The sequence below is a fragment of the Oncorhynchus mykiss genome, chromosome 8, assembly GCF_013265735.2.
Source record: "Oncorhynchus mykiss isolate Arlee chromosome 8, USDA_OmykA_1.1, whole genome shotgun sequence".
NCBI classification, from domain to species: domain Eukaryota; kingdom Metazoa; phylum Chordata; class Actinopteri; order Salmoniformes; family Salmonidae; genus Oncorhynchus; species Oncorhynchus mykiss.
The window spans coordinates 27,075,474-27,097,096 of record NC_048572.1 but is presented as its reverse complement, the minus strand read 5'-3'; the positions used below and the strand labels follow the sequence as shown (position 1 = coordinate 27,097,096).

Genomic DNA, 21,623 nt, shown 5'->3' with positions numbered 1-21,623 from the left:
AACTGAAACTCGTAATGAAATAATTGCAAAAATACAATTTTGGGGCTTTATACTAGCACATCTTCAAAGTGTCCTCTAAGCCTGTGTCGCGCTAACATCTATGCCTGATCAGAAATGGCTTTGGACACCAAATTCAATCCTTTGAAAACTGCTAGCCTACCCAAGTTGATTATCAAATCAAATCAAATGAAAATGCCCTTAATGTTAGGGAAAGGGGGATTCTAGTCAGTCGCACAACTGAATGCATTTAACCAAACTCTTCTGAATCAGAGACTGATGGCTGTGCTTTGACATTTAAAAAATAACCCCTCTGAGAAATGCCTCATCTAGAATCACTAATATGCCTGGTATTTTCCAATGGAGGAGCCAGATGACAAACCCTCTATTTTTCCTTTGAGACAGAGCACATCCAAAGATAATGGCCCTGATATTAGAGCAAAGTGGAAACTCTATTGGAGAAAACTCACTCGGGTTCCTACCTGTGTTGTTGTGATGGCCGGCATATGGAGTATAAGTGCGCTTTAAGTGCCCTTTGCTAATATTACATGGTAGTCGGGCCTCTGTGTTCAACATGACAAATACGTTAGCGGAAAAACATCTAAAAAACAACTAGTGATTTCTGAACAACCTCAGTAAACTGTGTGCTGTGTTCAACATGCCAAATGCATTTGTGGGAAAAGGTTTTTAAAAAACAACAATTTCAGAACATTTTAAATGGATGGGAGTACAGCATAACATCTTCAACTTTCATTCTTAAATCGTTTTAAGGATTGAGACAACAAAATATATCATACAGACATTGCTTTTTACTCTCAATGTGGTTGGTCCAGTAAAAATAGCAGTGACTTTCTGATTCGCAGAAGTTTGTCTTGTTCGCAGAAGTTAAAAACCGAAACAATATACAAATATTTAATGTCCCTGCAAAACTCTTTTAGGATTTAGGTACTTTTTTACTTTAAGTACTTTAATTGTGACAAATGTATTTGTAAAAGGTTCCACACAAATAAAATGGGATGGTGGATGGATGTGGGTGGACAGAGGTACTACAGTACCTGTACAGACTTTTGAGGATTTGACTGTGCTGCCTGGTTCCACTGCTGCAGTTCACAGATCGCCCCAGACATTCTAAGGGCTGTGCCGCCTGAAAAAAGCTGCATTCGTTCATGTAGAGAGAAACACAGGCTACGAAGACAGAGAGGATAGGTTGAGAGAGGGAGAAAGAAGGAAGGGAGAGGGGAGGGAGAAAGAAGGAAGGGAGAGGGGAGGGGAGAGAGAGAGGGGAGCGGGGTGAATAAGAGTGAGAGGAATGAAAGAGAGGAGAGAGAAAAGGATAATGGTTTAGAAAGAGAGAGAATACATTAACTCACATGTACCAAAACATGTTTTTCAAAAAATGCTACAGAACAGATATTAATAGGTACCTGTCTAAGTCTTTGGCCGCTGAATCCACAGCCAATTGAAATTCTCCATATGTGTCCTCTGACCCTACTGCTTTCTCCAGGTGATGAAGCCGTGCCGCAAGCTTCCTCAGGCTTTGGTCACAGTCCTGAACAAGTCATGAGATAGTAAGTGTGTTTGTCTAAGTATGTGATGGACGGGAGAACAGTGGGGTATTCCAAAATGCTGAACAATTAAGTTATCCAGCTTATACCATGTCAATTTTAAGCCTATATTTATCAGATGTAGTTATAAGTACACTGAACAAAAATATAAACGCAACATGAGTTTAAATAAAAAATGCCTGAAATTTTCCATACGCACAGAAAGCTTATTTCTCTCAAATGTGGTGCACAAATTTGTTTGTGAGCATTTCTCCATTGCCAAGACAACCCATCCACCTGATAGGTGTGACATATCAAGAAGCTGATTAAATGGCATGATCATTACACAAGTGCACTTTGTGCTGGGGACAATAAAAGGCCATTTTATGAACCGTTTTGTCACACAACACAATGACACAGATGTCTCAACTTTTGAGTGTGCAATTGGCCTGTTGACTACAGGAATGTCCACCAGAGCTGTTGCCTGATAATTAATTGTTAATTTCTCCACCATAAGCTGCCTCCAATGTCGTTTTAGAGAATTTGGCAGTACGTCCAACCGGCCTCATGACCATAGACCACTTGTAACCACACCAGCCCAGGACATCCACATCCGGCTTCTTCACCTGCAGGTGCTGAGGATTATTTATGTCTGTAATAAGGCCCTTCTGTGGGGAAAAACAAATTCTGATTGGCTGGGCCTGACTCTCCAGTGGGTGGGCCTGGATGCCAAGTGGGTGGGTCTATACCTCCAAGGCTCACCCATGGCTGCACCCCTGCCCAGTCATGTGAAATCCATAGGGCCTAATGAATGATTTAAATAGATTTCCTTATGTAAAATCTTTGTTCAGTATAGTTATACGCCACTCATAGGAAACGATTCAAACAATCCATAGATGGCTTTGCCCATTCCTTATTTTTCTATCAATGTTTCTACCATGAGAGCGCTAAAAGTAGGGTGAAACTGCCCCTAGAAGCTGATCCTGGGTCAGTGACAAACAATTCCCCACTAAAGGTTAAGATTAGGATTGGGGAAGATGAACCTAGATCTGTTAAGATGGGAAACTTCATCCCGGAGGATATACCTGTAGGACGTGCCAGCGCTGCTGGAGCTGCCTAATATCAGTGAATCCTTCAGTCGTTTCTGGGTCGTCCCCCAAACGATCAGCCAAGCCTTGTAGGACCCTCTGAAGGTTGTCAACCTCCTCCCTGATGCGCTGGTCTCGTCGGGCTACCTGCTGCTCAGCCTGTAGTTGAGCCAGCCAGCTGACGCCCCTCTCTAACTCCTCCTTCTGGTCCTGGAGATCTTTGACCTCTTGAGACAGGGTGGCCTGACCTTTGGTGGTGCAGCTGGCAAGCAGGATGTCCTTAAGAGTCTCGAGCTCCACAAAGTCTTTCTCCATGTGGCCCACGGCCTCCTGCAAAGCCTACTGGGACAGGCAGATTTGTTGTTTCTTCAAAACATCTCACCAAACAGCAGTGCTCTTACAGTGGAAAATGCAATGAAAATGTATTTCTGAAAGGATGAGTTTACAAAAGGCTGTGTGTGTCCGTGCGTTGTATGCATATGTGTGTATGTAGTGTAGTGTGATCACACTAATACATCTCACCTCCACAGCCCCTGTATCAGTCTCCAGGAAACTAGAGTCTCTGGGCTGGGACTCAATACCCAGCATCCGTTCCTGCAGTGAATTCAAGGTGTGCCGGCACTCCTGCACCAGCTGGCCACAGCGATCCTCGTTACGGACGCCTCCCTCAAGACTCACACACATACCCTGAAAATTCAAATGAGCAATAAAATATATACAGTTTTTGTAATTGAATTAGACATTTACTTCAACTGTGCACTGCAACTCCCTTACATGAATCAACAGAAAAACATATATTTTTAATCCAACCAGGATTGACTTTAGAAATCTCATTTTTTTAAATGTCTATTTTAAACATAGCCTACTCACATGGAGCTTTTTGACCAAGGCAGGTTGGCAATCCTCTAGTGTAGCCCAGGAAGGGTCCTCCCAATTGGGTTCCTTGGTGCGCTGGGCAAGCTCCTTTCTCTGGGCCCCCAAGGCAGAGAAGGCCGGCCCCAAGGCTGTGGCCTGGTCCAGTAGTGCCCGGGCCTGTTGGGCAGCCTGCCTGTGTTGGGCCAGGCCGGGCCAGGGAAAGAACAGGGAGAGCTGGGTAGTCTGGTGCTGGAGCTGGTTCACTCTGGACCAGGCCTGCTGCCTCTGGACCAGAAGAGAGGAGGAGAGCTCGGGCTCACCATGCAGCAGACTTAGAGTGAAAAAAGACAGAGACAAATAGAGTTAAAGAGATGCCTTTCATGGACACTAACAAATCCAAATCAAGTAGACTGTATGTATGAACTTCATCTCTATGTTGATTATTGTGCTTGAGTGCAGATGCTTTTTCAACAATGGGCCGAGTCTTGAGAGCGCTGGGCGTAAAAAAAATATTGCATCGGGCCTCCCCGGTGGCGCAGTGGTCACCAGAGACTCTGAGTTCGCGCCCAGGCTCCGTAGCAGCCGGCCGCGCCTGGGTGGTCCGTGGGGCGACACACAATTGGTCTAGCGTCATCCGGGTTAGGGAGGGTTTGGCCAGTAGGTATATACTTAGCTCACGCCGCCAGGTGCACGGTGTTTCCTCCGACACATTGGTGTGGCTGGCTTCCGGGTTGGATGTGTGCTGTGTTAAAGAAGCAGTACGGCTTGGTAGGGTTGTGTTTTGGAGGACGCATGGCTTTCGACCATCGTCTCTCCCGAGCTCGTACGGGAGTTGTAGCGACGAGACAAGATAGTAGCTACTAAAACAATTGGATACCACGAAATTGGGGAGAAAAGGCAGGGATTAGACCGGGTAAAAAATAAAAACAAATATTGCATCGATGTTAATAGGACATTTGTCTAGTTAGGAACTATGGTACCTACAAATTACTTACTTTATTCCACCTTGTTGCACTGCTTTGTATCTTTATCCAAATGTGTACTAAGTAAACAAACTTTGAACAATTAAGCCTTGTCCGAGCCAGAACAGCCCATAGGTGCAGGAGCATGAGGCAGCTTGATGTAGAATTATACCCCCTGGAGAGGAAGCTAGTCTGTAACAGGACCTTACTTCCAAAAGGCATGTTTAGCTTTAAAAACAGATAAACATATTGTATCACAGCACCTCTCTTCTTTCCAAATATCTAATTTAACTGTACTGTACTGTACTGTACTTTACTGTGTATATATATATATGTATATGTATTTTTGTCTTTCCTATATAAACCTCATTTTTAACTGTTCTGTACTTTGTATGTGGACCCCAGGAAGAGTAGCTGCTGCATGTGCAGTAGCTAATAATAATACATTAATCTCCCCAATCTATGTCCTTAATGTTGAGCCAAGCAGAGAGGCATCAGGTTCCATTTGTAGAGTCTTTGGTATGATTAGACAGGGGATCAAACCCCCAACCTTCCAATCTCAGGGCAGAAACCATAAGGCCAGAGTTGGTATCTAACTTTGACTATAACATTATTGTGGAAACACAATTGTCAACAAAATTGTATGTAAAGTTTCAGTTATTTTCAGGCAAAGATGCGTACTGCATCATTGTCAATTCTTTGTTATAAAAACTGTGAAAAAGGAACAGTTTTCCTAGAGCTTTCGAAGTACTAGATGTGTGTAACCTCATTGGAATGTGTGCTATATCTGTGGAGAAATTATAGTGGAGAAAATATCAAATGTAAATCGGAAGCTTAAAAACAGGGGTGATAATTTTTACTCAGAACTTTGTTGGAATCACCCACGTTTGGGAGATCTAATGGAAATCAAATGTTTTGTCCTGCATCGGGTTACATATCTTTATTCTGTGACTATTGTATATTGTTTTGAAATGAGAATGCATCCAATGGATGAAATGACACTGCCATCTAGTGTTACATAATGACACACAATATTCCACAACATTCTAAACTTCAATGATGAGCAAAAAAAAGGTTTGTGTTGTTTTTGATCATTATTTACTGTGTAATTCTGTAATTGAATTCAGGTCAGATTGCTTGGAAAGGCAGCACTCTGCAGTAAGGATGATGTCACAGAGTGATATTGTGATGTCACCGGTAGGTTCTTAGAACTTTTGTCAAAGATCAAAAAAAAAGCTTGCCTGCTTGGTAAGACTTAAAAGAAAAGAAAAGTCAAATGAAAACAAAATGGATGTACTCAACTCCTGAGAATTCTTCACAAGAATGATTCCTGTCATTCATTTGCATAAGGTGGATTGCCCAGGTAAGGTTATTTCCCTATTTTCAATTGGGTAGTATTTTGTTAACTTTAAATTAAACTATGACTGGATTTGAATCTAGAAAAGTGGAAGTGACTACCTGCGAGGTGGAGTATGCCAGGTATTAGTGGTGGCCCAGCAGTAATAGGCTAGTAACAATTAGTAGTAGCAGCAGTAGTGTAGTAGTTAGTTAGTAGTAGTAGTAATAGTAGCAGTAGTGTTGGCCTAGTAGCAGTACTAGTAGTAGTAGCAGTAGTAGGCTTTTACAGTGTAGTAGTAGGCTTTTACAGTGTAGTAATAGCAGTAGGCTTTTACAGTGTAGTAGTAGTAGTAGCCTTTTACAGTGTAGTAGCAGTAGTAGGCTTTTACAGTGTAGTAGTAGTAGGCTTTTACAGTGTAGTAGCTGTAGTTGTAGTAGTACCCCAAACCATTCTGTGATTCACGTAAACTATTGTGTTAAACTAAAAGCAAGAAGAGTATGGTTTTAATTTTTTTTAAGCGTTGATCTCTTTGTATAGGTCTTGTTGTTTTTTTGCTTTGCTTTGTAACATTCACGTAATTCAACACAATTTGTAAATGGTAGATACAGTTTTTCTAGGCCATTAATTATGATCTCCTCATTCGTATGTTTTCATGGAAAGATGTCATAAACAGTGAGAGGAGACTGTTACCATGCCAGCATTAAATCTATGTCTAATTTTAGTATAGTATAGTATAATGTGAAAAATAAGTAATGGTTGTAACATATCAGTAGCTTTCTTCTGCTACATGCAATCTAATCCATCAGTTGATAATATTATTTTGTCTTTCAAAAGCATTTTGTCCACATTTGCCGCCATGTTATCAAAGCTTTTCAAATCTTTCACTATAAACCAGTATAATTTTACATCAGGTTGACTGTCCTAGTATGAACATACTATTTTTTTTGTAAAATATTGCATGCATTCACAACATTGTGCATTTTTGTAAGCAAAAACTAGCTTGGGCAAAATAAACGTATCCTAACTATAGTTCATTCTGTTTTATGTTTGCAGGATGCAGGCCTGATCTAACATGGCTTCAAAAAGTTACATCACAGAACCTTGGTTCAGCTACATTCTGTGATCAGTGTACTAGAAAACATGGGCCCTGCTGCAATCATTCTACTGGACCTTTATCAATCAAGCCAGGGTGCAGTGCATCAATTGACCTAACACCACAGGGGCAGCCAACGAATGATGCCCCTGTGATGAGAACACTTCCAGGGCTTGCGGCCGGATCTACTGGGCTGACCTACCACGATAACCAGCCCACTAATGATCCATGGTATTTGGAGCACCCAAGGAGGGAAGACAGTCCTTCTCCTCCTCCATCCCCAGAATATGACAACAATGTATTCTCCCTTGCAGAGGTCTTCGAGGGCCATGAAGAAGAGGACAGTTTATCTCCTGCTTCAGTGTACATGGACTGCCTTGAGGAGCTTAGCCCATCTCCCTCAGCAGGATCCCCTCAAGCTGACTCTCCCCCAGACTCTCCTGCTTTATTTATCGTAGAAAGTGATGAGGGGGAGCAGTTCTCGGAACTCCGTCTCTCTCCATTTCCAGTGTTCCTTGAGTGTGAGCAGTGCAACAACTATTGCTGTTCTCCTTTAGGAGAAAGGATTGAGACATCTCCAGAACATGGGGGCAAAATTAAATCCTCTTCTGAAAAATGGCAAGAGATCGAGAAAGTTCCAGAGTTTAAGAAAAATATTGAGTTGTCTCCAAACTCGGGGCAAACATTTGACGTTTCCCCTGAGCCAGAACCACAAATTGAATTGTCCAGGGAGCATGAGACCCTAAAAGGGCCATCGAACCTCTGGCAAGAGATTGCGTCGGCTTGTGAACCATCACAAATGATTGAGCAGTCTCCTGATCACAAACAAGAGGTAGAATTTAATTCAGACTCCTGTCAAGTGTTTGAGGAGCCCCTGCAATGGACTGAGCAAAGCAAAGAGCCTCAGAAAGTGCTCCAGTTGCCTCTGCCACCAAAACAAACAGTTGAGCAGTGCCTTCAAGACATTGAGCTGCCTCATGAATCCATGTCAACTGAGCCCGAACAACAGATTGAGTTTTTTTTTAAAACCCACCAAATAATTGAAATGTCATCTGAACCTATGATTGGCTTATCTCCTGAGCACAGACCAGCTGTTGAACCACCACTTGAGCCTAGAATATATTCTACTGAAACACAGCAGAATGATCTCCAGCAAATAACTATGCCTTCCCCAGAACCTGGCACAGTGTCAAAGGCTCCCACTGAGCCCTGGCCAGAGACGGAATCATCCTTTGGTCCATGGCATGACATTGAACCATTTTCTGAGTACAATCAAGGGACTGAGGTGTTACCAAACTCCTGGCAAATATTTAAAGTATCTGAAGTATCTCAGCCCCAACAACTGACTGAATTGTCCACAGACACACAAGGAGAGTTTAAGCTTCCTTCTGATCCTATGAAAAGGAATGAGGTGTGTACTGAGCAGAGGCTAGGGGTTGAATTAAACCCTGACTCCTGGCAAGGGTTTGCGATCTCTACCGACTCCAAGCAACAAAACAAACCATCAATGGAGACTCAGGGAGTGTTTAAGGTACCTCTGCCACCAAGACAAAGGGCTAAGTGGTCTTCTGGGTGCATGCAACTGATCCAACTGTCTCATGAGCCCATCGAAGGTATTGATCTTCCTACAAATGATGTGCAAATGTTTGAAGCATTTTCTGGGCCCAAACAAAACATTGAGGTTTCTTCTAAATCCCACATAGGGACTGAGTTGTCCCACGATCACAGGCAAGGGATTTACTTATCTCCTGAGCACGAGCATTGCATCGAGCCAGGACAAGAGACTGAACTCCCAATTGGACCTCAGGAATGTACCAAGTGGTCCTCTAACTTCATGACAGTATTTGACATGTCCAATGAATTCCAGCAACCAACTGGATCATCCACAGATCCTCAAATAGTGTTCAGGCTACCTCCTGAATCCATGCTGAAGAATGAGTTGTGCCAAGAAGCTGAATTGAATACAGACTCCTGGCAAGTGTTTACAGCGTCCAATGAGCTCAACCAAGAGATTGAGACAGCCAAAGACCTTCAAGAAGTGTTCAAGCGACATACCAAACCCGGGCAGAGGACTGAGCAGTCATATGGATGCATGCAAGGGTTTGAACTGTCCTCTGAATCCACACACACGATCAACCCATGTTCTTCGAAACCCCACCAAGGGAGCGAGTTGTCCCCAAAATACAGGCAAGGAATTGAGTCATCTGAACATGAGCAAGGCATTGAGACATCTTTTGGGACTAAGCTTTCTATTGAATCTCAAGAATGGACAGAACAATCCCAACAAACTAAACTGTCAACAGAGGAAAAGTCTACGCTGCTTCCTGGACTAAAGCTAATTAATGAAAAGTGTCCTGAGCTCAACCAAGAAGTAGAACTGACCCCTGACTCCTTGCAGGTATTTGAGGTGTCCAATGAACCCATGAAAATGACTGAATCAACTACTGAGTCTCATGGGGTGTTCAAGGTTCCCCTGCCACCAAAACGACTGGTTAGGAGGTTTTCAGGGTACATTCAAGGAAGTGAGCTGTCTCATGAGTCCATGCAAATAATTGATTCCTTTGCAAACTCTGGGCAAATATGGAATATGTCCATTGAACCCAAACACCAAACTGAGGTGTCCACTAGACTCAACCAAGGGACTGAGAGCTCCCCTGAGCCATATGATTGGATTGAGCGTTCTCCTAGCTGCTGCCAAATATTTGAAATGTCCAATGAATGTCAACAAATGACTAAATCCTCCACAGAGACTGAGGAAGAGTTTAAGCTGCCTACTGAACTCAAGCAAAACACTGAGCTGTCTTCTAAGCACAAGCAAGGATATGAATTGACAACTGACTCTCGGCAAGTTTCCAATGAGCCCCAATGGCTTGAGCCAGCCAAAGAGATTCAAGGAGTGTTCAAGATGCCTCTGCCACCAAGAAAAAAGGTTGTGCAATCTCAAAAGTGCATGCAAGGAATTGTTCCCTCTGGCCAAGTGTTTATGGGCTCTGCTAAGCCCCAACAGCAGATTGAGGTGTCTTCCCAGCCCCACCAAGGCACCAAATTGTCCCCTAAACCCAGGCAAGAAACTGAGCATGAGGAAAGGATTCAGCGATCTCTTGAGTTCAGGCATGGGACTGAGATTCCTATTGAGCCTCAAACATCTAACGTCCCAGAAAAGCTTGACGTGTCCACCGAGCCACAAAAACTAACCCTGGGAGAGTTTAAGCTGCTATCCACACTCAGGCAAAAGACTGGGAGTTCTTCTGAGCTCATGAAAGGGTTTGAAGTGACTTCTGATTCTAAGCAAGATACTGAGCTTTTTGAAACCCAACAACAGATTGAGATGGGTCTTGAGCTACAGGAAATAACTGAAATGTATCATAGTTTAAAGTGTGATTCAGAACCATCTACGGAATCCTTGCTACAGACCGGGCCATCTACAGTGTTGGAGGTGTTCCCTGAGCTCTCTACCGAACCCACTCCTGATTCCCTGCAGAGGAATGAATTATCATCTGACAGAAGTCAAGGAATTGATCCAGCCAATGAGCCCATGCAAGGAATTGGGTCCTCTCTTGAGTTCCAAAAAACAAGTGACAACACTGTCTCAGAGCGACCCCTCCACTCCCCACCCCCTTCTTTTGACTTTTCTTCCTCTCCTCCACCACCTATATTCTTCTGTGATGTAAAACCATATAACGATTTAAGACTCACGCCATCCAGCCCTTCGCATGATGAAGAGTTTGATGAAGCAGAATCTCTTGGCACCACATGGAGTCCAGAGTTTATGGCAAGTGAACAACCTGAGCTGGCAGAAGAAGATTCCCATATCTCCATTCAGAGTCATGGGCCAATGCAAAGGGTGAAGAGATTGACGCCATACCCATACACTATACCAAGAGCTATTGAGCACCATGAGAATGAAGATAGAGACAGGAGTATATATACAGTCAACCCGGCAGACCTACCTGACACATCAGGAGGAAGTAGAAACCTGCCCGAGATTTTAGAGTTAGAAGCTGAAGATGCAGATTATGACTCTGATAACAAGGAAGAGGGCTTCTGCTGTAATGGCAGAACTCAGAGCCCACAATTGGCTGGCACCTCTGGGAATGCAAGATCACCCAGGCACCAGGCACCAGGTCCTCAACATGCAAACACAACTAAGTCAAAGCAAGTTTTTTTCAGAAATGTCCAAATTCACAGCAAGCTTGTCAAGTCAACCACCCAGACCTCTTATGACCACAAGCCTACGGTTGCTCAAGGTAGAAAGCGTTCCAGAAAATCAAGCCATCAGGAGGAGATCAATGACAAGATCGAAATGTCTCTGAGAAGGAGCACTGTGGCCCGTCGCACCAGTACAATTTTTTCCCACTCTCAGACACCTAAGCCTTGTAGCACTGTGTCAAGACACCAAAGCGATTATGGTGAAGAGGATGACAACTGCTGTAGCCGGAGTTCTAAAAGCCAACGGCTTAACAACCCCACTCTAATGATTCTATATTCAGGTGAGGCTGTACCTTCTTATATGCCAAATTTCCTTCCAACCCCTGGCAGACTAAGTCCTACTCTTGAGGATAGTGCTAAGATTAGCTGTTTTAGCCACGCCCAGGGTCCCTCACTCACAAGGAACAGAAGTGGAATGATGATGAGGGCAACACTGAATCCCCCAGCAGAGTCAGAGAACGACAAAACAGAAGAAGAGAAAGTCAAAAGGACAACCGCCCCTGAGGACAAAGACTCTGACGCATAGCATCCTCCTCACCCCACTTATATTCTTGAACAATAAACACATTCAGCATCATACTTTAGTCTATATTGTAGTCATTTTACAGTGCTATTGTGGAATACAATATGACGATTTGTGGCATGGATCTGGAGTGTGTTTTCGCTTTTTAAGAGAGCGTGAGAGTGAGAAAGAAAGAGCGATAGAGAGAGAGAGCGAGAGAGAGAGAGAGAGAGAGAGAGAGCAAAACTGCATGTACAATTCAACTTTAAATGACTCAGTGGCAGTTACATTTGCCAAGACCCACTCTAAGTTTACAGTTTACACTGTTGGTAGAAACGGAGACCAAGGAGTACATCTTGAACTATTCACAATCATTCCATCAATATTCTCCTACTATCAACCAATTACACAGAGGTCATGCCTTTCTGACAGAAAAAAATCATGAAACGTGATTAGTGTCTCATTCAGTCACCTACCTGCGGTGTTGGTCTGCAGACTGCAGAACGGCTCCCCAGTGCACCTCTGTGTAACTGACGGTCTGCATGATGTCCAGTTTCAGACTCTCTCCCAGGCCCGGTCTGTGGGCCAGCCTGTGGCCTGCTTCCTTTAGCTTCTCCATACGAGACTCTCCCTCTGCCTTGGCACTCAACACAGTCTGCCAGACACAACAGAGGCAGCAAGAGACAAAGGTTTCATGTTTAAAGGTACAATATGTGACTTTCATTTCAGGTCATTTCCTTTTTTTATGCGCTATTAGAGGATATCTGCACCACCACCAAATAATCTGCAGGTGGAGTTTGGAGTAAGCCCAAAGACAGGTTCTTGCCTCTGCAGCTTGAAGTCTTTGCTCAGCCTGGCTGTGGATGCATGGGGCTCCAGTGGCCAGAGAGTCAGCCTGCTGTTGCAAGACTCTAACCCAGGCTTGGGTGTCCTGGGCCAGAGTCTGGAAGGCCTGGGTGTGGCTGGTCAGAGAGCTCTGGTTCTCCTTGGAGGAAAGCAGATGGGTGTGGAGACTGCAGCAGCGCTCTAGAAGTTTCTCACTCTCTTTTAGTAGGGGGGAATGCTTTAGGGTGCTCCCATGCAAGGTGGTTATGTGTCCACTGAGGGCCTCTGTGTGCTTACTAAATTTGGGGGAGGTGAGACAGATGAGTTAAAACCAACACTACCATCAGTATGACCTTTATGACCATCATCATCATCATCATAATTATTGTTTTGATCATTATTGCAAATGTCATCATTGTAGTTAATGCAATTTTAGATGATGTGACCTGTGTTCGACTGCTTCCTCCTGCAAGCGGCTAAGCTCCTCCCCTTTGTCCACCTTCAGCACTGCGGCTTGCAACCACTCTTGCAGACGGGCAAACTCCTCCTGCAGACTACCACACAAACACACACACGTTAGTAAAACACTACTGCAAGTAAATCCTAACTAATACGTTATTTGCGTACCATAAAATAAAGTGCAACCAAAACCACAGATGCTGGATTTTGTAGTACATTCGGGGGAACATGGAATCTGATAGTATGTCACACATTATACACCCAAGACGGACTAATATCTGAATAGATACACTTGTAACTATCAATAGGTATGCTTGTGACAGCCAGTACCTGTGCAAGGCCTTGATATCCCTCTGGGCCTGCACCCTCATTTCACTAATGTGCTGACGGGCTGCGCAGACAAGCTCATGCAGCCGGACACCATCCGCAGCTAGGCTCTGCAAGCTCTGTGGGCTGGCCACGGAGGTCATGAGGTGCAGCTCCTCCAGGAGGCCCTCCGCCTGCTTTTCCTGTGTCTGAAGCTGTGCAGACAGCTCCTGCACATGAAAGCAGTTGTTTGAGCAATGAGTACCAAGACTAGTGGCAGGAGGAGAATAGTATTATGGAAATCAGTGTTTTTTTAACACTGGGTAGTTTTAGACACTAATAAGAACATATAATAGGTTCAAGGAAATCTGCTGATCATTATAATACATTGTTGTGTCTTTATAGTAAAACAATCAATGGCTCAATCAATCAATGACTCTCAGGAGCATAGTTCTTAATCATCCCTCACATGAACCAAAGAAACCATGGGTACCCTCTGAAATGGGGATATGGGTCAAACATAAGAGATACCAGATGGGAAAGTATTGGCACTCACCTGAATCTGTGTGAGGAGCTTTGGGCCGTCGGCAGCACTGAGCGTGTCCAGTGAGTCCTGGATGCCCTGAAGAGAGGAGTGACACTCGGCCATCTTGGCTGCCACTTGTCCCTTGGCCACCACCAGGTGCCTGTAGACATCCTCGAGGTCGGAGAAGAGCTCCTTCACCTGCTCCATCTTCTTCCTCATCTGGGTCTCGATCACCTGGGTGAGGAAGAGGAAGTGGAAGAGTCGGTCACTGCTGAGCATCATTTTGAAAATTGAACAAAATAAACGTCTCTAAATTATGTCTCTGAGAGAGTATTACTTTCGACTTTGTAAACAAGGACCCTCTCTAAAGTAGTGATAAAGAAATTCATAAGAAGAAGCGCAAAGACCTGTTCAGGCCAACCCAGTGCCATATAGACTTATTCAGACTAACTACGGCAATCTCAGACCCACACAGCATATCCCAGGCCCATTCAAGCTGTCCTAGGAGTATACAGGCTACCCCAGGCCCATTCAGGTTATCCCAGAACAACAGAGGTTAACCAAGACCCACCCAGGTTATACCACTCACACAGGCTATTCCAGACCCACCAATGCCCATTAAGGCTTTTCCAGGTCCTTTGGATCCCCCAGACCTACCCTGGACCACACAAACCTGTTTATCCAATATGGAGTTAGTGCCAAGAGAAATTGAATTTGAAGGAAAGAATTTAGCATTTGTATCCAGAAATTGAATTTAATATAACTAATATCACTCCATATTTCCAGATCCACTCAAGTCCCACTCCCACCAGGCCCACTTCTCAGGCCCACTCACCTGAAGCTCCAGTGGGGGCTCCTTGCTCTGCAACAAGACCTGGATCTCAGAAGCCCTCCTGTGGAAGCGCCCCACACTCTCCTCCTGGACCCGGATCTCCTCCTACAGTAAGAACACAACATGGGTCCATGATCAAGGTTGGGACCCAATCCATTTCAATTTCAATATATTCAGGGAATTAGTTGAAATCCCAATGAAACGAAACGGCAGAGAAAAAAAGTCTGAATTGAGATTCGGAAATACATGGTACTCTTGGAATCTTTAACTGGAATCCACAGGCAGACAGACAGACCATCACAATTCCCCTTTCAAAGTGAAAGGACTTGAGTTGCCAGAGGGCGTTATGTTACCTGCATGGCTGTGACTTCTTGTTCGCTGTGGAAGGGGTGTGACTGCACCAAGTGGGCCATTTTGTGGCTGGTCCAGCTCTCCACCTCTCCGCCCAGATGTAGCAGCCCATCCCACAGGTCCAGCCCCATGCGTAGGTTGTCCAGGTGAGAGTCCGTCCTCTCTGTCACCTGGGAAAATCACAGCTGTTAGGTTTGACGTTCTAGGCAATAATCCATTCAGGGCACACATTTATCGGAGTACCTACCCTACGAGACTTGGCTTGCATTCGGTAGACCAGAGCAAACCTTTTGACCCGAAGGGTTAGTACTAGTTCACTTGGGTAAACACTGTTATTACACTACCCTAAAGTGACAAAATAGGAGAGCCAAAGTCACGTGAGAAATTTGACGCAAATTGAAAACGGGTCTTTCTGCTGAGGAAATATAGGGCCCCCTGTAGTGTAACGACTTGTACTTGCATTGGTCTCTGGCAATGGGGTGAGAACTCACATCTAGCCAGCGGTCCATCAGGGTGTCAGCCTCGCCCTCAAATGGAGTTTCAGGGCAGTCAAGGATTTGGCGCAGCTGAGACTGCAGCTGCTTGCAGATGCCTCGCATCTCCTCCACTCCCTCCCCGAGACCACTCAACTCTGCCTTGGTGCTGTGGACCTGGTATATACACACGCACATGTACGCACGCATACACACACACACGCACATACATACACGCAATGCACATGCACACACAAACAGACACCCACATAAATACAAACAAAGGCACACAGAAAAAGAAAAGTATGAAAAATAAATACACAACAAAGCACATTTGAGGGAAAATGTTATTAGGATCTTATGCTGCAATCGTGTGGTGGGAAAAAAATAGATAATTATGGTTGTGGTATCTGTTGCATAGTTCTTGTGGTTGTGGTATCTGGTGCATAGTTCTTGTGGTATCTGGTGCATAGTTCTTGTGGTATCTGGTGCATAGTTCTTGTGGTTGTGGTATCTGGTGCATAGTTCTTGTGGTTGTGGTATCTGGTGCATAGTTCTTGTGGTATCTGTTGCATAGTTCTTGTGGTTGTGGTATCTGTTGCATTGTTCTTGTGGTTGTGGTATCTGGTGCATAGTTCTTGTGGTATCTGGTGCATAGTTCTTGTGGTATCTGTTGCATAGTTCTTGTGGTATCTGTTGCATAGTTCTTGTGGTATCTGTTGCATAGTTCTTGTGGTATCTGGTGCATAGTTCTTGTGGTATCTGGTGCATAGTTCTTGTGGTATCTGGTGCATAGTTCTTGTGGTATCTGGTGCATAGTTCTTGTGGTATCTGGTGCATAGTTCTTGTGGTATCTGGTGCATAGTTCTTGTGGTTGTGGTATCTGGTGCATAGTTCTTGTGGTATCTGTTGCATAGTTCTTGTGGTTGTGGTATCTGTTGCATAGTTCTTGTGGTTGTGGTATCTGTTGCATTGTTCTTGTGGTTGTGGTATCTGTTGCATTGTTCTTGTGGTTGTGGTATCTGTTGCATAGTTCTTGTGGTTGTGGTATCTGTTGCATAGTTCTTGTGCTTGTGGCTGTCGTTCTTGTTGCAGTTATTGTTTTTGTTGTCATTACTATAAGTTGAAGCTCTCTACCTTAGTGAGGAGTCTCTGTAGGTTGTCTTTGCCCATGTACGAGGCCTGTTCACTGATGGTGCGCTCGGCCCTCTGTAAGGTGCTGCTTAGACGACTGTGTACCATTTGGAACCTCTTCAGTAATTCTGTTACACCTCCACAACGATCCAGCCTGTGCAATGCACACACACAGCTTGATCACAAACAGCACAGTCACACACAGCACAGGCACACACAGCACAGCCACACACAGCACAGGCACACACAGCACAGGCACACACAGCACAGGCACACACAGCACAATCACACACTCGGTCAAACACACAGCATGTTCACACATACAGTTAGTTCTTATTTGAAGTGTCCTTATCAGGTGTTGACTGTTTTCTGAAAAGTTCCCTTTTCCATCCCTTCGACACTTGTCTGTCTACTCTTTACCTCCATTTTAACGTCACTCCCTCTTTACCTCCATTTTAACCTCACTCCCTCTTTACCTCCATTTTAACCTCACTCCCTCTTTACCTCCATTTTAACGTCACTCCCTCTTTACCTCCATTTTAATCTCACTCCCTCTTTACCTCCATTTTAATCTCACTCCCTCTTTACCTCCATTTTAACCTCACTCCCTCTTTACCTCCATTTTAACCTCACTCCCTCTTTACCTCCATTTTAACCTCACTCCCTCTTTACCTCCATTTTAACCTTACTCCCTCTTTACCTCCATTTTAACCTCACGCCCTCTTTACCTCCATTTTAACCTCACGCCCTCTTTACCTGCATTTTAACCTCACTCCATCTTTCCCTCCTCTCTCCTCCATTTGTCTCTTATTTTTTACTCCTCTCCCTCATCCGTCTTCTTTCCTCAGTAATGCCTCTGTGGGTCTGCTCCTCTCCCCTCTTTCTTTGGGCCTTAAGCCCTTCCCCCTGTTCCTGTACCTTCTTTTTTTGGAGTGCATCTTCCTCGCCTCTATGGTGTCCCCTATTATTCTGGGCAGTATCCTCCTCCCCATTGACCCTGTCACTCCACCTCTCCTTCACCTCTCCTCTTCCTCTCTTACCTCCCAGTAATGGTTCTGTTGGATACCTCCCTCCTATCTTTTCACTCCTCCACTCCTTTATTTCAAGTCTTCTTCTCTTCTTTCTGTCTTTACCTCTCTGTAATGGCTCTATGGGTCTCCTCCCACAATGTCTCCAGCTCCTGTGTGGCTCCGCCCCTCTCGGGGTTGGAGGTCGTTTGCGCAGCACCACGGTCTGCAGCCTCTAGGCTCTGCAGCTCAGAGCGTAGCGCAGCCAGACGCCCCTCCAGGTCTGCCAATGCACGCATCCTGAGGAATAGGAGGACAGGGAGAAAGAGCGTGTTTGCTCATCCACAAGTGCTACAGAAAAAGTGTGTATGTGTGTGTTTGTGTGCGTGTTTGTCACTCACCTGTGCTGCACTGCAGGGAGTGTTGGCTCCTTCAGTCCCTGCTGCTCCACTGCCCTCTGAATCTCCCTCAGGACCACCAGTAGGGCCATCCTCCTCTGGCCTGAACTCCTCTTCTCCTCCCCCTCTTTCCCTTCCACCTGGCCCTTCCTCCTAAGGCCCGATGATTCCTCCTCTTCCCTCCTTCTTTGGGCCTTAGGCCCTACCCCCTGTTCCTGCCCCCTCTTTCTTTGGAACGCATCCTCCTCCTTTTGTTCCAATCCCCTCCTCTGCATGTCAGGCCCTGCCCCTTTCCCCCTCCCTTTAAGGCTTAGCTCCTCCTCCTTCTGCTTCTGTCCCCTCCCAATTCCGCTTCTGGTCAACTCGAGGTCTGCCTCATCCAATCGCCGTGACAACGCTGCCACTGTGTCACGACAAGTCACAGCAGCTCCTTCCATCGTCAACTCCATTCCGGCTGCCTCCAGTAGACCATCCACGCTCCCGGCTTCTTCTCCGTACTTCCTCACACTCTGCCGGATAGACAGCAGCCCGGAATGCCTGCCTCGGGCCCGGGTCGCACCATCTCCATGTTGCCAGTGGTCCAAGGGAACCAGCGCAGCCTGTATGCCAGCGTCGGCCTCTCGTATCTGGGCTAGAAAGCAATCAAGGGCCCCGGCGGCAGAGCGCACCCTATTTAGTGTCTGTCTGAGCTGGTGGAGGCGGTGCCACTGGGGTGGGGGCATAGAGGGGTCTAGGGCCTCCCCCCCGGAGGTCTGCCCCGACACGCACTTCAGCTCCGCGTGGAGCCGCTGGTCCATTTCCTGGGGACAGGAAGACAGTAGACACTTAAAGACACTCTTTGAACTTGATTAAATTACCCATTGATTATTGAAGAATATTACTTATTAACGGCTCATGAGCTTAATGTGTGTGTGTGTGTGTGTGTGTGTGTGTGTGTGTGTGTGTGTGTGTGTGTTGAACAAAATACATACAACTCATCAACTGTTGTGAGTCAAGTCAACTGATGAGTCAACACTGACGTGTACAGTATACCTTAAAGTCAGCCACAGTCCAGGGATCAGTCATCCCATAGGCTGAGATAGCTATGGGCTGCCTGGTGATGCGGTCAAGCTGGTCTGAGATCAGTGATATCTGAGAGTCTGCTGATTCCATCAGCTCCACGGTGGTTTCCAGAGAAGCCATTCTGAGAGAGAAACACAAACCATTTCATTTCACACACATGTATGCACACACAAACGCAGGAATAACTACCAAGTACTTAAAAGGAAAGGATGTGGTAACAATGGGTTCTTTGAACCCCCCAAAAATTTGACACAATTGGTCCCTACATGTGTTCGCATCTTTTGAAAATCTAAAAGGGAAGTGGACATTTTCACCCATGCTTTGGCTGAGAGTTCCCGTTTAGGGGGGGCGGTGGAGACTTCCCTAGTCTCGTTAGTATCTTCTGTCATACGTCTCCCCTGTGGTGGTTAATTACTTTACTATCAAATGAGGAGATACAAACTTATCACACCAGTCAGAGTTATACTTAAACTAAATCTTTAATAATAAGAGCTTTGCAATGGCAATGCCTTTCAACGATTCACCATTTCTAATGAACCGTTGAGAGTGATAAAACAAAAGTACAAAGATCTTTTATAGCTAAGATACACCCCTTTCAACCTAGATGACGAACAACAGATGCATAGAATGGTACAAGGTTAAGATTTGTATGAAAGATATCTATGATACATAGCAGACAGCAAGTGTTGTGTCAACAGTTTTCATTGTATAGACCAGTGTCTGGCCCTCAGACTCCAAACTGGAACCGTCTCTTCCTGGTACGGTATAGAACAGAAACATTACCTCATGATCTCTGGAATGCTCTTTAGGTTTTATCACCCAAAGACATCGTAAATCTCCTCTGTCAGTGTTATTTCATAGAGGCCCATCCTCAGTAGAACACACACACAATAGTTAACAGAATACTCTATTATGTAGAATGAAACAACCATTATAATGCAATACAAGCATTACAACATGATCTTGCAATTTCCCTGACACCCCAAATGTACTTTTTCAAATAAATCAAATTAACTTGAAAGTGTGACTGAACCTGGTCTGCAGGCAGATCTGCTGGCCTCTCCACTGCTGAAGGAGGTTGGCCCCTTCACTGTCCCCCTCCAGTCCACCTCCCTCTGCACTCTGCTGCTGGGACACCTGGGAGGACTGCAGCTCAAACTCAAACCACAGCACCTCAGTCTCCTGCTTAAGAGCCTGCCGACACAGACACATATTTTTGAAACGCACACACATTTAAAACACACACACACATTTTTTTTTTTATGTACACACACACACGTTTTGAAACGGACTGAAATGGGGAGGTACTACCTGAACGTGCACAATAAGATATTCTAATTTTCAAACAGCGTGTCCTACTAAACACAAATCTGACAGGGAGGCAGCTGAGACCATAGAAATGATCCGTGCCACCCATGAGTGTTCCAGTCCAATTGGTGTGAGACTGGGCATTGTCCCTTCCAGTAGTTCTTTGTCTACTTCATGTATTTTTTTTAATCTTGTGTACGTTGCAAAGCTATTCAATGTTTCTGCATAGTAAACTGCCAAAGTGCATCATTGTGGCACAGGTGTTTATTTTTGTGTGAAATAAACCATTATACAGCTGAGCCTTACCTGTAGCTCCTTGATGTGGCTGTGCAGGGCAGAGGTGGTGACTGGCTCAGGCTGAAACTCTCTCTCCAGACTCTGTCTGTTTCTCTGGAGCTGTGAATGGAAGGCTGAACGGGAAGCTCTGTACCTGAATAGCCAAGGTTCAACTTCAATTTTTTTTTATGTAAACAAAAGTGACACAGTACAAACAAATTAAGACTGGAATTAAAAACCTAAAAACAACCAGCAAAATATAGTCAAATATAAAAAGTTGTTCAATTGATTCAGTGCAGTCATTTAATAACAACACATTTGATCTATGAGCATCGTTCAAAACAACCAGGGATACTGTCCCTGAAAACCAGAGGTGAGAATAAAGCATCAGTCACATTAGCGACTTTCTCCTGCATTAAACAAAACTATCAAAGTATAAATGTCAACAAGTGCGACAAGTTTTAAAATGGAGCGTTGGTTGAAACGGTTTGGTAATGTGGTCGATTGGCCCTGGCTACTTGTTGTTGTAGCGGTTGGCACAGTGTCTAAAAACAGTTTATAGTTTTCTTATAGCATTCTATATCTGTATATGAAAGTGTATATTTAACTAAACATTTTACAGTCATTCCAATCTGTTTCTCTATCCATATCTCAGCATCAACACATGATCCAACCATTGTTCTTTTCAGCTCATCCTATCCAGTCTTACAAACTGTGTAGGCTAATGCAACGATTTGAGCTCGCCTTGAACAAGTTGAAAAGAGGCTTTAATGGAAGAGAATTATCAGCATGCGTCTTGACTGTCTTTTTTAAAACTTATGTTTACACTAGCCAACATACAGTAGAGATGGATCCCTTACCTCTCCACCACTTCCTGCGTCGACAACCCCTCTTCCTGTGGGGGGGTGGTGTCGGCGGCCGGGATGACTGTCCGTTCAGGTGCCCGCTGCTCGGTCTCCACGCTATCGCCCCTGACAATCACCTAGGAGACAGGCAAACAAGCGCACTGTAACAGCGGGGTCAGGGGAGGCAGTAAAGTCAAACAGTGGCTCTAGCACACTCCGGCATGAAGGTTCC

The 21,623-nt window shown here is 44.9% G+C and overlaps 1 protein-coding gene across 8 annotated transcripts in view; it reads right to left on the bottom strand.

Annotated features, from left to right (window-relative positions):
* Window positions 1–21,623, bottom strand: part of LOC110529722 (nesprin-2) — a 233,020-nt gene that overhangs the window by 147,082 nt on the left and 64,315 nt on the right. For all 8 annotated transcript variants that reach the window (XM_036985202.1, XM_036985205.1, XM_036985203.1 and 5 more), the window contains 20 exons: window positions 21,407–21,528; window positions 20,577–20,700; window positions 19,996–20,156; window positions 18,933–19,083; window positions 17,904–18,700; window positions 17,629–17,802; window positions 16,499–16,649; window positions 15,380–15,538; window positions 14,891–15,058; window positions 14,541–14,642; window positions 13,736–13,939; window positions 13,204–13,409; window positions 12,861–12,968; window positions 12,416–12,710; window positions 12,066–12,244; window positions 3,500–3,815; window positions 3,152–3,316; window positions 2,627–2,968; window positions 1,422–1,546; window positions 1,053–1,182 (listed from right to left, as the gene is read on the bottom strand). In XM_036985202.1, coding sequence (XP_036841097.1) covers window positions 1,053–1,182; window positions 1,422–1,546; window positions 2,627–2,968; window positions 3,152–3,316; window positions 3,500–3,815; window positions 12,066–12,244; window positions 12,416–12,710; window positions 12,861–12,968; window positions 13,204–13,409; window positions 13,736–13,939; window positions 14,541–14,642; window positions 14,891–15,058; window positions 15,380–15,538; window positions 16,499–16,649; window positions 17,629–17,802; window positions 17,904–18,700; window positions 18,933–19,083; window positions 19,996–20,156; window positions 20,577–20,700; window positions 21,407–21,528 — 4,179 coding nt within the window. The remainder of the gene's footprint in view (window positions 1–1,052; window positions 1,183–1,421; window positions 1,547–2,626; window positions 2,969–3,151; window positions 3,317–3,499; window positions 3,816–12,065; window positions 12,245–12,415; window positions 12,711–12,860; window positions 12,969–13,203; window positions 13,410–13,735; window positions 13,940–14,540; window positions 14,643–14,890; window positions 15,059–15,379; window positions 15,539–16,498; window positions 16,650–17,628; window positions 17,803–17,903; window positions 18,701–18,932; window positions 19,084–19,995; window positions 20,157–20,576; window positions 20,701–21,406; window positions 21,529–21,623) is intronic.